Source organism: Papio anubis, chromosome 1, assembly GCF_008728515.1.
Source record: "Papio anubis isolate 15944 chromosome 1, Panubis1.0, whole genome shotgun sequence".
In the NCBI taxonomy this organism is placed as follows: Eukaryota; Metazoa; Chordata; class Mammalia; order Primates; family Cercopithecidae; genus Papio; species Papio anubis.
In genome coordinates, this window is record NC_044976.1 from 138,458,732 (window position 1) to 138,471,365 (window position 12,634).

Sequence of the window (12,634 nt, forward strand, 5' to 3'; positions counted from 1 at the left end):
CATGGTTTTCATCTCTTTCATTTCGTTTATGACCTTCTCTGCATTAATTAGTCTAGCCGTCAATTCTTCCACTTTTTTTTCAAGATTTTTAGTTTCTTTGCGCTGGGTACGTAATTCCTCCTTTAGCTCTGAGAAATTTGATGGACTGAAGCCTTCTTCTCTCATCTCGTCAAAGTCATTCTCCGTCCAGCTTTGATCCGTTGCTGGCGATGAGCTGCGCTCCTTTGCTGGGGGAGATGCGCTCTTGTTTTTTGAATTTCCAGCTTTTCTGCCCTGCTTTTTCCCCATCTTTGTGGTTTTATCTGCCTCTGGTCTTTGATGATGATGGTGATGTACTGACGGGGTTTTGGTGTAGGTGTCCTTCCTGTTTGATAGTTTTCCTTCTAACAGTCAGGACCCTCAGCTGTAGGTCTGTTGGAGATTGCTTGAGGTCCACTCCAGACCCTGTTTGCCTGGGTATCAGCAGCAGAGACTGCAGAAGATATAATATTTCTGAACAGCAAGTGTACCTGTCTGATTCTTGCTTTGGAAGCTTCCTCTCAGGGGTGTACTCCACCCTGTGAGGTGTGGGGTGTCAGACTGCCCCTAGTGGGGGATGTCTCCCAGTTAGGCTACTCAGGGGTCAGGGACCCGCTTGAGCAGGGAGTCTGTCCCTTCTCAGATCTCAACCTCCGTGTTGGGAGATCCACTGCTCTCTTCAAAGCTGTCAGACAGAGTCGTTTGGGTCTGCAGAGGTATCTGCTGCTTTGTTATTGTTTACTGTGCCCTGCCCCCAGAGGTGGAGTCTACAGAGACAGGCAGGTTTCCTTGAGCTGCTGTGAGCTCCACCCAGTTCGAGCTTCCCAGCAGCTTTGTTTACCTACTTAAGCCTGAGCAATGGCGGGCGCCCCTCCCCCAGCCTCGCTGCTGCCTTGCCGGTAGATCACAGACTGCTGTGATAGCAATGAGGGAGGTTCCGTGGGTGTGGGACCCTCCCAGCCAGGTGTGGGATATGATCTCCTGGTGTTCCTGTTTGCTCAAAGCGCAGTATTGGGGTGGGAGTTACCCGATTCTCCAGGTGTTGTGTGTCTCAGTTCCCCTGGCTAGGAAAAGGGATTCCCTTCCCCCTTGCGCTTCCCAGGTGAGGCAATGCCTCGCCCTGCTTCAGCTCTCGCTGGTCGGGCTGCAGCAGCTGACCAGTACCGATCTTCCGGCACTCCCCAGTGAGATGAACCCAGTACCTCAGTTGAAAATGCCGAAATCACCGGTCTTCTGTGTCGCTGGCGCTGGGAGTTGAAGACTGGAGCTGCTCCTATTCGGCCATCTTGCTCCGCCCCTCTCTCATTTTTTTAAATATAGAATTTGTAATGGTGTCCTTTTTTTATTCTTACGTGGTTATGTGTGCTTATCTCTCTTTGTTTCTTGATCAGTTTCACCAGTGATTTATCAATTTTTTTTTATTTCAAAGAACTAACTTTTGGTTTTGTTGATCCTGTCTTGTCTATGTTTCTTCTCTGTTTCATTAATGCTCACTGTTGTTTTTGTGATTTATTTCCATGTGTTTTCTTTGAGTTTAATTGTCCTTTCTCTAACTTTCTAGCAGGATTCTTGATTTTTGATACTTAATAATAATTCTAAATTTGTATACATCTAATAATATACTTCAAAATATATAAAGCAAAAGTTAATAAACTTTAAGGACAAATCCATAATCACAGTGAGAACTTTAACCCCTCCTCTCTTAGAAATTTATGGAACAAGCAGGAAAAATTTAAAAAACGAAATAAGAATCTAGAAAATTTGAACAATGTGGTTTCCAAACTGGACCTAAGCAACTGCAATATACTCTTGATTTTTAGATATTTCTTTTTCTAATATGTACATTTATGCTTATAGGGAAATATAGCTATAGTTTTATCTGCATAGCCTATATTTCAGTATGTAGTATTGTTACTCAGTTCAACATATTTTCCATTTTTATTATTTATTTTTGGACTCATAGGTTGTTTAGAAAGGTATTACTCAGTTTTCCAACATATGGAGATTTTCTAACTATTCATTTCTATCTTAATTTCATTGTGACCAGAAAAATAAAGCTCTATAATTTCGTTCTTTTGAAATTTTTTTGAGACTTTCTTTATTGCCCAGGTATGGTCATTTTTTGTAAATGTTCTACGTGTGCTTAGAAGTATGTGTAGCAGTCTCAGTCCCTCTAAGTGAACAGCTAAGAACCACAAATAATTGCCCTCAATGTGTTAAATATAGAAATGAATGCTTTAAATAATAAAATACAAATCTACTAATTGCCTTTGTCAACCACAAATAAATAAAATATTCCAATCTATGCACCAGACAAAGACAGTAAGTACAAGAAGCATGCTTATTATCATAACTTTTCTTTGACCAAGTGTCTTTAATGGGGCTTTTTCTCAGTGGGTTTAAACCAGGGCCTAACTACCTTCAGCTGCAAGCCACAAGGTCTTGAGTGTCTGGTTCCAATGCTTCTTCAGGTTTCAAAGAGTCAATATGCTTTAAATATAAAAGAAACAACCTGGACCAGCCCTGCTCCCAAAGCAAAACTATCCCACATGGTGGTGCCTCCTATTCTATGAAGCATTCTCTCTCTCCAGTCATCTCTGAAGAGCATCCATTCTTGCCCCTCATTCTCTCTGCCTTTCGTTAATTGCTGATGGTCAAATCATTTGTCTCAGTTGGTTTCATTCAGCTTCTTCAGCCTGATCCTGAGTACACTGTGGTGGTTGGGACAGTGTTCTCTGAGCTGTGCTGGAATGACAGTTCTTTAGAACAGCAGAAGTGTGGAACGGCACTGATATGGAACAGTGCTCCTGAGGGATGTTAGTGGATAGTAAGTGGAAAAAGCATTCTATGGTACTAAGTTCAGAGTCCCCAAGATCACCCTCACTTCTGATACCAGCTATAAGTCTGGGCTCCCCAAGACCACCATCAGGTTCAAAAATTCACTAGGACTCAGGAACTCAGACTCACAGAACTCAGGAAAACTAATTCTACTTGTGGCTAAGGCTTTTTACAATGAAAGGACATAGATTAAATCAGCCAAGGGAAGAGGTGCATAGGGCAGGGTCCAGGAGTCACCAAACATGAGCTTTCAGTTGTTCTCTTCCAGTGGGGCTATATGGATAGCACCTCTTTTTTCCAGCAACAGTGTATGACAATATACACGAAGTGTTGACAACCAGGGAAACTCACCAAGCTTCAGTGTCCAGAGTTTTAATCAGGGCTTAGTCATGTGGGCATGGTTGACCACAGCGTGGCTGATCTTAGTTCCCTGTTCCTCCAGAAGTTGAGCTGATACTGTGTGGTCCACGGCCTAAAGCTTAAATCACATGTTAGCATGGACTAAAATCCGTGTTAGCATGGACCAGATGGCATGGCCAAGGCCCCTGCCATACGGCATACTGTTGGCGTAATCTGTCTAGCGTGGCCCAGAGCCTCCAGGCAAACAAAGATACTCATCTCAGGCCAGACATTCCAGGGGCTAAAGGTTACCTCTCAGGAGCTGAGGGCACATGCCTAAACCTCTCCTTGGGTAAGTTAATCCTTTACTGTACATATGGCAAACCCTTTGAGGATATAAATCAGATCATGCCTTGGCCCATGCTTAACAAACCCCAGTAACTCCCTATCACACTAAAATAATTATCTGCCCTAGTCTACAAGGTCTTGCATGATCTGGACTGTCCTTCCCCTTCTTGGTCACTGTATTCCAAATACACAGGTCTTCTTTAGTGTTTTTAAGGACACAGAGCTCTTTCCTGGCCTTTGCACTAGCTGTTCCCACTGCCTAACATGTTCTTCTCCAAGAGCCACACATAATTGAATTATTCTTGTCATTCAGATCTCAGCTTAATAAATGTCATTTCCTCAGGGGCCCCTTTCCTATCTACCCAAATTAAAGGAGTCCCTGAGTCAGTCCCTATTATGTCACCTTGCTACGTGTTCATCGTGGCAGTGAGTGTTGCCTGCTACTTTCTAGCACCTTTAGCTGTTAATTTGCCCATTTGCAGTCTTCTTCCATGCAAGTGCTGTAAGAGTAAGGCCCTTGACTCTTTATCCCCAGCACCCAGGACACCCTGAACCTAGAGTGAATGCTCTGTAATTCACAAAATGGATGAATGAACAGCTGGATGAATAAACAAGCTTGACAAATGCTGGTTTAAGCAAAATTAAGTAGAATTCTTTACAGTAAGATCTTCCAAGCCTTTAATCTACTCTGTGGATTGTGAATCTCTTGAGTGTGTATTATGTATTCATGTTCTTGGGAACAGTTTTGGGGGAGTATTAATGTCAGAACTTGGTGTGTTGAAGGAATTGGATTCATTTTCAAGTATAACTAATTTTTAAAGAGTAGTAAATCCTATGTATGGCACATTTTCTTTAAAATTTCTTTTACTGTTACTATTTCTGCTCCATCCCTTAGGCACTGCTCTCTGCTAACTAATCTGATAAATTAATTTGTACTTGGGTATAAATATGCAATGCTGCCTTAGGATCTTTTACTCCTTCTTTTATTTATTCACTATCTTGAATTCCCATTGTTACGGGAAGCAGGATATAGAAATAATGACAGTGTTGGGCTGGTGAAAGATGATTTCCAGAATGGAAGGCTTTGATATCCCTCAAGTTACACCCTGAAAGGCTTATTTATGCCTCATATACATAAGTTCTAATTGTTGACCAGATTCAATAGGACAGAACCAGATATTGATAAATATTTTTATAGAGTGCAGTGGCGTGATCTTGGCTCACTGCAACCTCCATCTCCCAGGTTCAAGTGATTCTCCTGCCTCAGCCTCCCAAGTAGCTGGGATTACAGGCATGTGCCACCACGCCTAGCTAAGTTTTATATTTTTAGTAGAGATGGGGTTTCACCATGTTGGCCAGGCTGGTCTCAAACTCCTGACCTCAGGTGATCCACCCGCCTTGGCCTCCCAAAGTGTTGGGATTACAGGCGTGAGCCACTTGCCTTCAAAATTCTTTCTATTGACTAGATTAGTTTATACTATAGAAAATTGTGTTATTTCTGTTTGAGACTTCAGAATTGATGGATAATAGAAATTTACTGTCAGATACTAAAGATCCTAGATTCTTTTTTTCTATAGAAAGAAGGTCCATGGTTTTTCACTACCACAGAGAATTCACTGGACACATACTTTTTTCTGGATTCCTTCTTCTTCCTACTTCACCCTTCTTCAGGGGAAGGATCAGATGCCAGACTTTGTGGGTAAAGAAATAAAAAAGGCTCTGGATAATGTTTTCTCTGTCAAGGTTAAGTTTTTTGATACAGCTGATCTGTGTTTGTTTTGTACTCATTCCTAGGGCACTGCCCCTCCTGGTCTCTTCCCCTTGCTGGGATTTGAACCCTACCTCTTACTCCCTAGTTGATATGTGGCTCCTCCCACATAGTAAATTGGCCTGGCATCACTCCCTGTGGTGACTCTTCTTTCAGCAGGGCACATCATCACTGGGATTCGGGAGGCTGTGAATTCCCTCTAACCCTGTGTCTTATATTCTGCAATAGTCCCCATGCCATGTTTGGGGGAAACTTTAGCTCTAACTAGAAGTTGAAAGCATTCTACAATACACAACACTATGAGAAATCACTCTTAGAAACCAGGCTTGGGTGCTTCTGCTCCCAGCCAGCCAATGTCCACGTGTCCATAATGCCCAACGGAACACTTCTATCCATTGACTGTATTCTCTATAGCTGGCCACCTCCTGAATGTACCAGCTAATTGTTGAACAAGTTTTAAATCAATCATGAAAATAGTTGTTTAGATGTGTAAATTACTGCCGCAGTACCTATTTACAGCCAAGATTTTACAGACGGATGCCTTGATAAATGTGTTTTTATTTGCTGTGAGTAATTTCTGTACAGTGCCATTGAAAAAACATAATTCACATTTTCTATTAAGAAGGCAGCAGCAGTGTGCGAAGAGTTGTCAGTGATTTTGTGACCCCAGTTAGGATTATTCTGGGATTGGGGATGATTCAGGGGAAATTCAACTACACTAGCAGGAAAACTGTTGGTTAAACATGAAGTTAGAAAACCCCTTTTCAGGCTGGGTGTGGTGGCTCATGCCTGTAATCCCAGCACCTTGGGATGCAAGGAGGGCAGATCATGAGGTCAGGAGTTTCAGAACATCCTGGCCAATATGGTGAAACTCCGTCTCTACTAAAAATACAAAATTAGCCAGGCGTGGTGGCATGCACCTGTAGTCCCAGCTGCTCGGGAGGCTGAGGCAGAATAATCACTTGAACCCTGGGAGGTGGAGGTTGCAGTGAGCCAAGATTGTGCCACTGCACTCCAGCCTGGGTGACAGAGTGAGACTCCGTCTCAAAAAGGAAAAGAAAACCCCTTTTCATGGCCTGAAACACAAATATGAAAGGTAAAACCAAAACCAGAACACAGTTCTTCAGCCCAGACTCTCTTTGTTGAAATCATGGACAAAGAGAAGGCCTGATGACAGGTGTCCTCAGGGAAGGCTGAGCTGCAGGGCTGTGCCCCAAGCCTGTTAGCCGGGCTTCAGAGGGCTGTGCACTCACAGCGAGCTTGGGCAGAGGTTCAGACAGCTCCTTTCAGCACTCTTTCACCAGGCGTGTGCACAGGTCAGAAGCATGGCAGGAGGGTCAGAGGAAGTGAGCAACACAGTCCCTGCTCTCAAGCTAGTGGTGGTGACAAAGGCTGAGATAAGGGCAGACCTGGACTTACAAGCATCTGACTTCAGATGACCCATGCAGGCAGTGAACAGTCACCACCCCTGCATCCCTAGCTGCCAGGCTCTCCCCTAACTTGGAAGCCCCTGTCTGCCTGAGTCTTTCCCATCATTGACATCCTATTTTCTGAAGTCTGTTGTGTCATACTTCCCATTTCTCCCAGTAAACCCAGCCCCAACCCCACCTCGTAGCTCCCGGATGTGCCCTTTTTCAAGCCACCAAAGTTCCCAGCCACCAGAGCCACCCACTCACCCACTAGCCACAGCTGTTCCCTTCTCTTCCACTCACATCAGGGCTCCCAGGGCCCAGTGCCTCAGATCTGACAGTTCAAAGCTTAGAGCAACTTAAAGGTGAGGGTTCCTGTTAGTACTATTCTGGCCATATTGTGGATTTCGTAGGATTTGGGGAATGGATAAGAGACCTACAATCTTTTAAAGAGTTGAGAAATTTCTGGAGGAAATTTCTGTGATGCACAAAGTGCTGTTCTTGGTTTTTGTCTTGTTTTAAAAAGTTAAGAATCAACACATTTGGAACATAACCCATCTGTAGGTCATGCTCACAAACACGTATGCATATAAAACCAGAAACATTAAACAGAGATGTGCTCATAAGAGATGGAGAGAGATACATCGCGATCAATGTGCCTTAAACCAGATGGGATGACTTAGGCAGTGTTTAGGGTGGAAGTGGAATCCCAACTAGGCAGCAAGGGGTGGAGTGGCCTGGACAGTAAACTGGAAGTAGCTGCAGTCGGAAGTGGGTAATGATCACTTGTTCGTTTTATTTGATCTTTTTATCATTTGCTGCATAGCATGGGCTCCTCGTTCCTCCACTGGCGTTCTCCTCCCCCAGCCCCCAGCCCCCAGCCTTGCCTCTTCTCCTCCTGTACATGTACCTTTAGCTCTTACTCCATTTTTAGGAGGCAGTACAGTGGCTTGCTCTGAGCCTTTGTGAGATTGGCAATAGCATGTGCTGCTCTATTTGTTATCTCTTTTAAAACAGATAAGGTGGACAGGAAATGCTAATGGCAAACACAGCTGCAGCTCAACCCCTGTGCTGTTTTGCAAAGCACATTTTCTTATCAGGCTCAGGGCCAGGACCCATAGACAGAGGTGGCATGGCTGGGCAGCTGTGAGACTAGCCCATCAGGCCACACTGTGTTCTGTTCTGTTCACAAACACAGTAAGTATGTAACCAGATAGTTCCGGCTAATCCTCAACACTTCTCTTTCTTCACTTATTTCCAAAATTGTTCATAAGATCAGCTGTACGGTTTGAAGTGTCACAGGCAGGAAGTAAAGTTCTTTTTGTGGTTGGATTCCCACACCCTGGGTCCCTCTTTTTGAGCCACCTTTTCATTACTCCCGTGAAGCCAGCTCTTCTGCTTGTCATTGGCACCTGAACCCAGTGACAAATGAGGTACCTTTTATCAGATTGCTGTGTAGGTTGAGACCAAGTCTGAAAATAAGAGCTTTCTCGTGAAGCTGTGAACCACAACCGTTTTAAACTTCCAAAAATAATGTGTACCTTTTACAAAATTGCAGAGTGCCGTATCCCTCAAATTGAAGATGCTGAGATTCATAACAAGACGTATAGATATGGAGAGAAGCTAATCATCACTTGTCATGAAGGATTCAAGATCCGGTACCCCGATCTATACAATATGTTTTCATTATGTCGCGATGATGGAACGTGGAATAATCTGCCCGTCTGTCAAGGTACAGAACTGATGCTCCAGTTCTCAGCTGGGCTGTTCTTCTCTTGGACTGTATTGTAGACCATGTACATGTTTATCTAATAAAGTGATAGCGATGATGGGGGAAATAAACAAAGCCATCTACCCACATGGATCCAGTTGCATCTTTACTACAATTGCCAAAGCTCTGTTCTTCGACTCTCCGTCACCACTCCTTGTAGCTTGCTCAGCTCCATACACCCAGTTTTAAAGGATAAACAGGAAACACCTTGTTCCTTGGAATGTTGGATGTCTCCTTTACTCCAAAATATCAAAAGTAGTTTAAGAATCAGGAGACTTGTAACTGGGCTGCTAACACAATGAGGAACTATTATATATTTAATGGAAATAACAGAGCATTTATGCTTATGTCAATAGTCATGAAAATATAGTTAAAGCCAATCTTAAACAGAGGCTGTTTCCTCTTAATAGTGTTTTTATTTATATATAATGCATGAAGAGCAGAAAAATTATCAAATTCAAATTTCATCCAAACAACCTGGTGATATTTATTCCCTTGCATTTTTTAGATTTGCCTGGGCCATCATAGAGGGCCCTGTTTGTGAAAATAAGCCCTCAAGTTCAGAATAATTCTGATTTTATTTTTTGACGTGTGACTTCAACCAAAGAACCAAGAAGGCAATGCATAATTCATAATTTGAGGGAGAAGGAGAGCAATCTCATTTGCTCCAAAAGCACCGGCGTGCTCAAGCTGAGATGAATGTTAACTTTGTGCTTGGAAATCACAACTGGCAGACTCTGATATTGCTTTGGGTGCCCTGTTCTTGGAAATCAATAGTTTCCTTACATGAGAGCTTCAGAGTCATGACCCCTTGAAGGAAGAGAGGCTTGAGCCTCAGAAGGACGAAAGCAGCCCAGACCATCACACTCCCCTGGTCTCTCCCAAGAACTGCCAGTGTTGCTGAGCATGTTCTGTGCTGCATTTTTAAAGGAGACATGATTTATTTACATTTTCAGATGTCTACAAAACAAGCAGCTGGCTGTTTAGTTGGGCTACTTATTCAAACAAACTTTATTACCTGCTGATCCGCTTCATTCCTCCGACACGATCAGAGTGATAGCCAGGAAAACCACCCCAGACTGCAGCCGCTTCTTCCCTTCCTGTTTTCCATGTAACCTTTTGCTGTCCCATCCTTTCTGTTTCCTTTTCTGTCACTTAAATATAGGATGCTCCTTTAGGAGTTATTTTTTCCCCAGTGATTAAAAAAAAGAAATACCCTGTGTTGGTGTGCCTCTCAAAGTGTCATTTCGAGGCTTTAGACCCAGGCTTTCCTATTGCTCTTTCTGGCCACTGTTGCCCCCACTCCACCTCCCCTTCCTCAAATCCCAGTCAAGACATAGCTTTTTTAGGTCTGCAACAACAGAGCCAGTCAGTTACCCTGAAGAGGTATGCTTCTTCAAACGATGCAAGCCCTGCCCACCTCTCCCTCCTCCTCAGAGGTCTCTGTCCCACAGAGGGTGGTGGGTGCCCTGGCCTGTGCCCTACCCTCTAGTGCACCCCATGCCTTGCTGCACAGAAAGATAGGTCCTGCCTGCTGGAGCTGCCACTGCCCCAGTGTTGCTCACTGGCTGCTTGCCTGGCACACCATAGGAAATGAGGAACTGAAGTTGCTTTGGACAGCCTGACACCCCTCTGAGCCCCCAGGGGGAATATAATTGGTCCTAAGAGTGACATTTCATTCTCTAACTTTTATTTGCACCTATAGATCCAGGAGCTAAAGCCTGAGGAGGCCTCTCTCTGTTATCTAGAAGTGCAAATGGAAATTACATTGAACTATTGAGTTGAAGCCAGTTTTCGACTGTTATATTTAGGACAGGCTGTCTCTAACCAAGAGTGAGCATATCTTTCCTTCTCCTCTGATTAACTGCACGAATTATAACCCCAGTCTGAGTCAGAGTTAGTTTTTATTTGAGAGAAACCAGCTATCTGTGTGGGTAGTTTAGAACTACAATTCCTTCCTAGGAAGAAGAGCAAGCACAATCATTTGTGCCAACTCGTTTGAACTACACTTGAGGGTTCTAAGGTGCTCACTTGTTCACGTTAATGTGCTTCTCTTTTTTTCCTCAATTATTGAGTCTGTTTATTCCTGATCCCCAACTTCCTCCCCACTGCATAAACACACATACACTTCACTTTTACTATGAACATTGTCAGTTTTCAGCTCAAAAAAACAATAATAATCTAAGGTTATGGGACTGTCTACAAAGATGGCTGAGCTCCATACCTTTTAGGGTATGGTGCATCCCAAATGTTGGCCAGTTCAAAGCTATGATCTCCTTGGTCTGCAGAGCCCCATGGCCCCAGGACGCAGCAGTGCAGGATTAGCACTGCCCAGCCCTGACAGTGAGTGCCTCAAATTCTGCACCCGCCTCACCCTCACCTACTCTGATGCACAGACACCATATACTGGGGTTTCAACCAAAGCAATCTGCTGAGAGATCCCTTCAAGATACTTACAATGTCCAACAAAGTCAGCTTAGGAGAAGGGTTCAGTCATCTGCTGCTGTGCATGGGACACATACATTCTGTATCTGGTGACTTGGAAGGGAAAGTGGGTATTTTCATTGTACATTATTTACTTCACACACAATTAGTTCTCTCCTGGATAAACACCAGCTCTGCAGTGTCATTATTTCCTCCAGTGAAATTGCTGAAGCAATAAGAAATGCCCTGATCACAGGGGATGCCACACACAATAGAATTCTCTGCCACCAGGAGTGTTCTACTGGGCTGCACAGACTTCAGGGCAAACAGGCTGCTTAGTGTTCCACAGAAGGAGTGTGGGATCCAGGTCCCACTTGCACGCTGATTGCACACAGCATGCTGTGCTCGATGCATAGACTCAGGACAGCAGTGGTTCTGAGTGTGGTCCCGAGACTGGCAGTGGCAGCAGCAGCAGCAGTGCCTGGATGTTGGTAGTGCAGTTGTCAGGCTCCCTCTGCCCCAGACCTGCTAAAACAGAAGCTCTGCAGGTGGGCCCAGCAACCTGTGTCTAACAAGCCCTCTGGATCATTCTTGAGTTTGAGAACTACTACACTGTGGGATTCCTCATCTATTTTATATAAAACACAACTGGATTTTCAGAAATTTAAGGCCACCATCTCAGGCATATTTCTGTCCCCAAATCCACTCTAGTGGAATTGAGTTTGGAACCTCAGCTTCCCAAGCCGCTCTCACCACCACTGAAACCACTCGTGGTGTCTGTGTCTCTTTCCTCTTACAGCACCTCGGTGGTTCTCAACCTGGCCGGCACATCAGGGTTACTTGGGGAGCTTTAAAAAAAGATAATGATCCCCAGGCTCTCCTCAGAGCCTGGGCATGGGGCCCGGGCACTGGTGTTTTGTAAAAGCTTCTTAGGTGATGCTGAAATGTAGTCAGAGCCGGAACATGCAGCCTGAGGGTGTACAACCCACAGTCAGACACTCACCACCTTCCCTCCATCCATCTTAGCTACTCCTCTGACCCTCTCGGTGCCATTTGCAAATAGCAGAGCAAATATCTACATGATAATTAGAATAAGGAACCTGAGTATTTGAGACCAAGGTGCTTCATTCTTCAGAGGTGGTGCCATTTTAACAGTGGGGGAATCCTAAAAAGTTCCGGCATTCCGTGTGACTTTTCGATGTACAGAGATGACAGAGTGGAATCTTTCCCATTTTCTTTCACTTGCACAGGCTGCCTGAGACCTCTAGCCGCTACTAATGGCTATGTGAACATCTCTGAGTTCCAGACCTCCTTCCCAGTGGGGACTGTGATCTCCTATCGCTGCTTTCCCGGATTTAAACTCGATGGATCTGCGTTTCTTGAGTGCTTACAAAACCTTATCTGGTCGTCCAGCCCACCCCGGTGCCTTGCTCTGGAAGGTAACACATCTTATTCTTTCCGAAGTTGTATTTTGTATTATTAAAGTGAGGAAGAAGATCAATAGCAGGAAGAGCTGTGAATTATGATCAGCAATAACTTTTCTTCTCTGTGTACATCTTTCTCACCTTTGTCCAGAGCAGAGATCAGCTGCCATGAAGCCATACTTACAATTAGACATAAAACTTGCTTCCCTCATCCTTAGGCTTAAAGAGGAGAGCAGATAAAAGAAAAAGTTGTGAGCATCAAAGGTTAAATTACAAAATATTGCAAAGTTAAATG

The 12,634-nt window shown here is 44.1% G+C and overlaps 1 protein-coding gene across 5 annotated transcripts in view; it reads left to right on the top strand.

Moving 5' to 3' along the window:
- SUSD4 (sushi domain containing 4) overlaps nucleotides 1-12,634 on the top strand; it is a 147,805-nt gene that overhangs the window by 92,134 nt on the left and 43,037 nt on the right. For all 5 annotated transcript variants that reach the window (XM_009186770.4, XM_003893071.5, XM_017949226.2 and 2 more), the window contains 2 exons: nucleotides 8,279-8,452; nucleotides 12,166-12,354. In XM_009186770.4, the coding sequence (XP_009185034.3) occupies nucleotides 8,279-8,452; nucleotides 12,166-12,354 (363 nt within the window). The remainder of the gene's footprint in view (nucleotides 1-8,278; nucleotides 8,453-12,165; nucleotides 12,355-12,634) is intronic.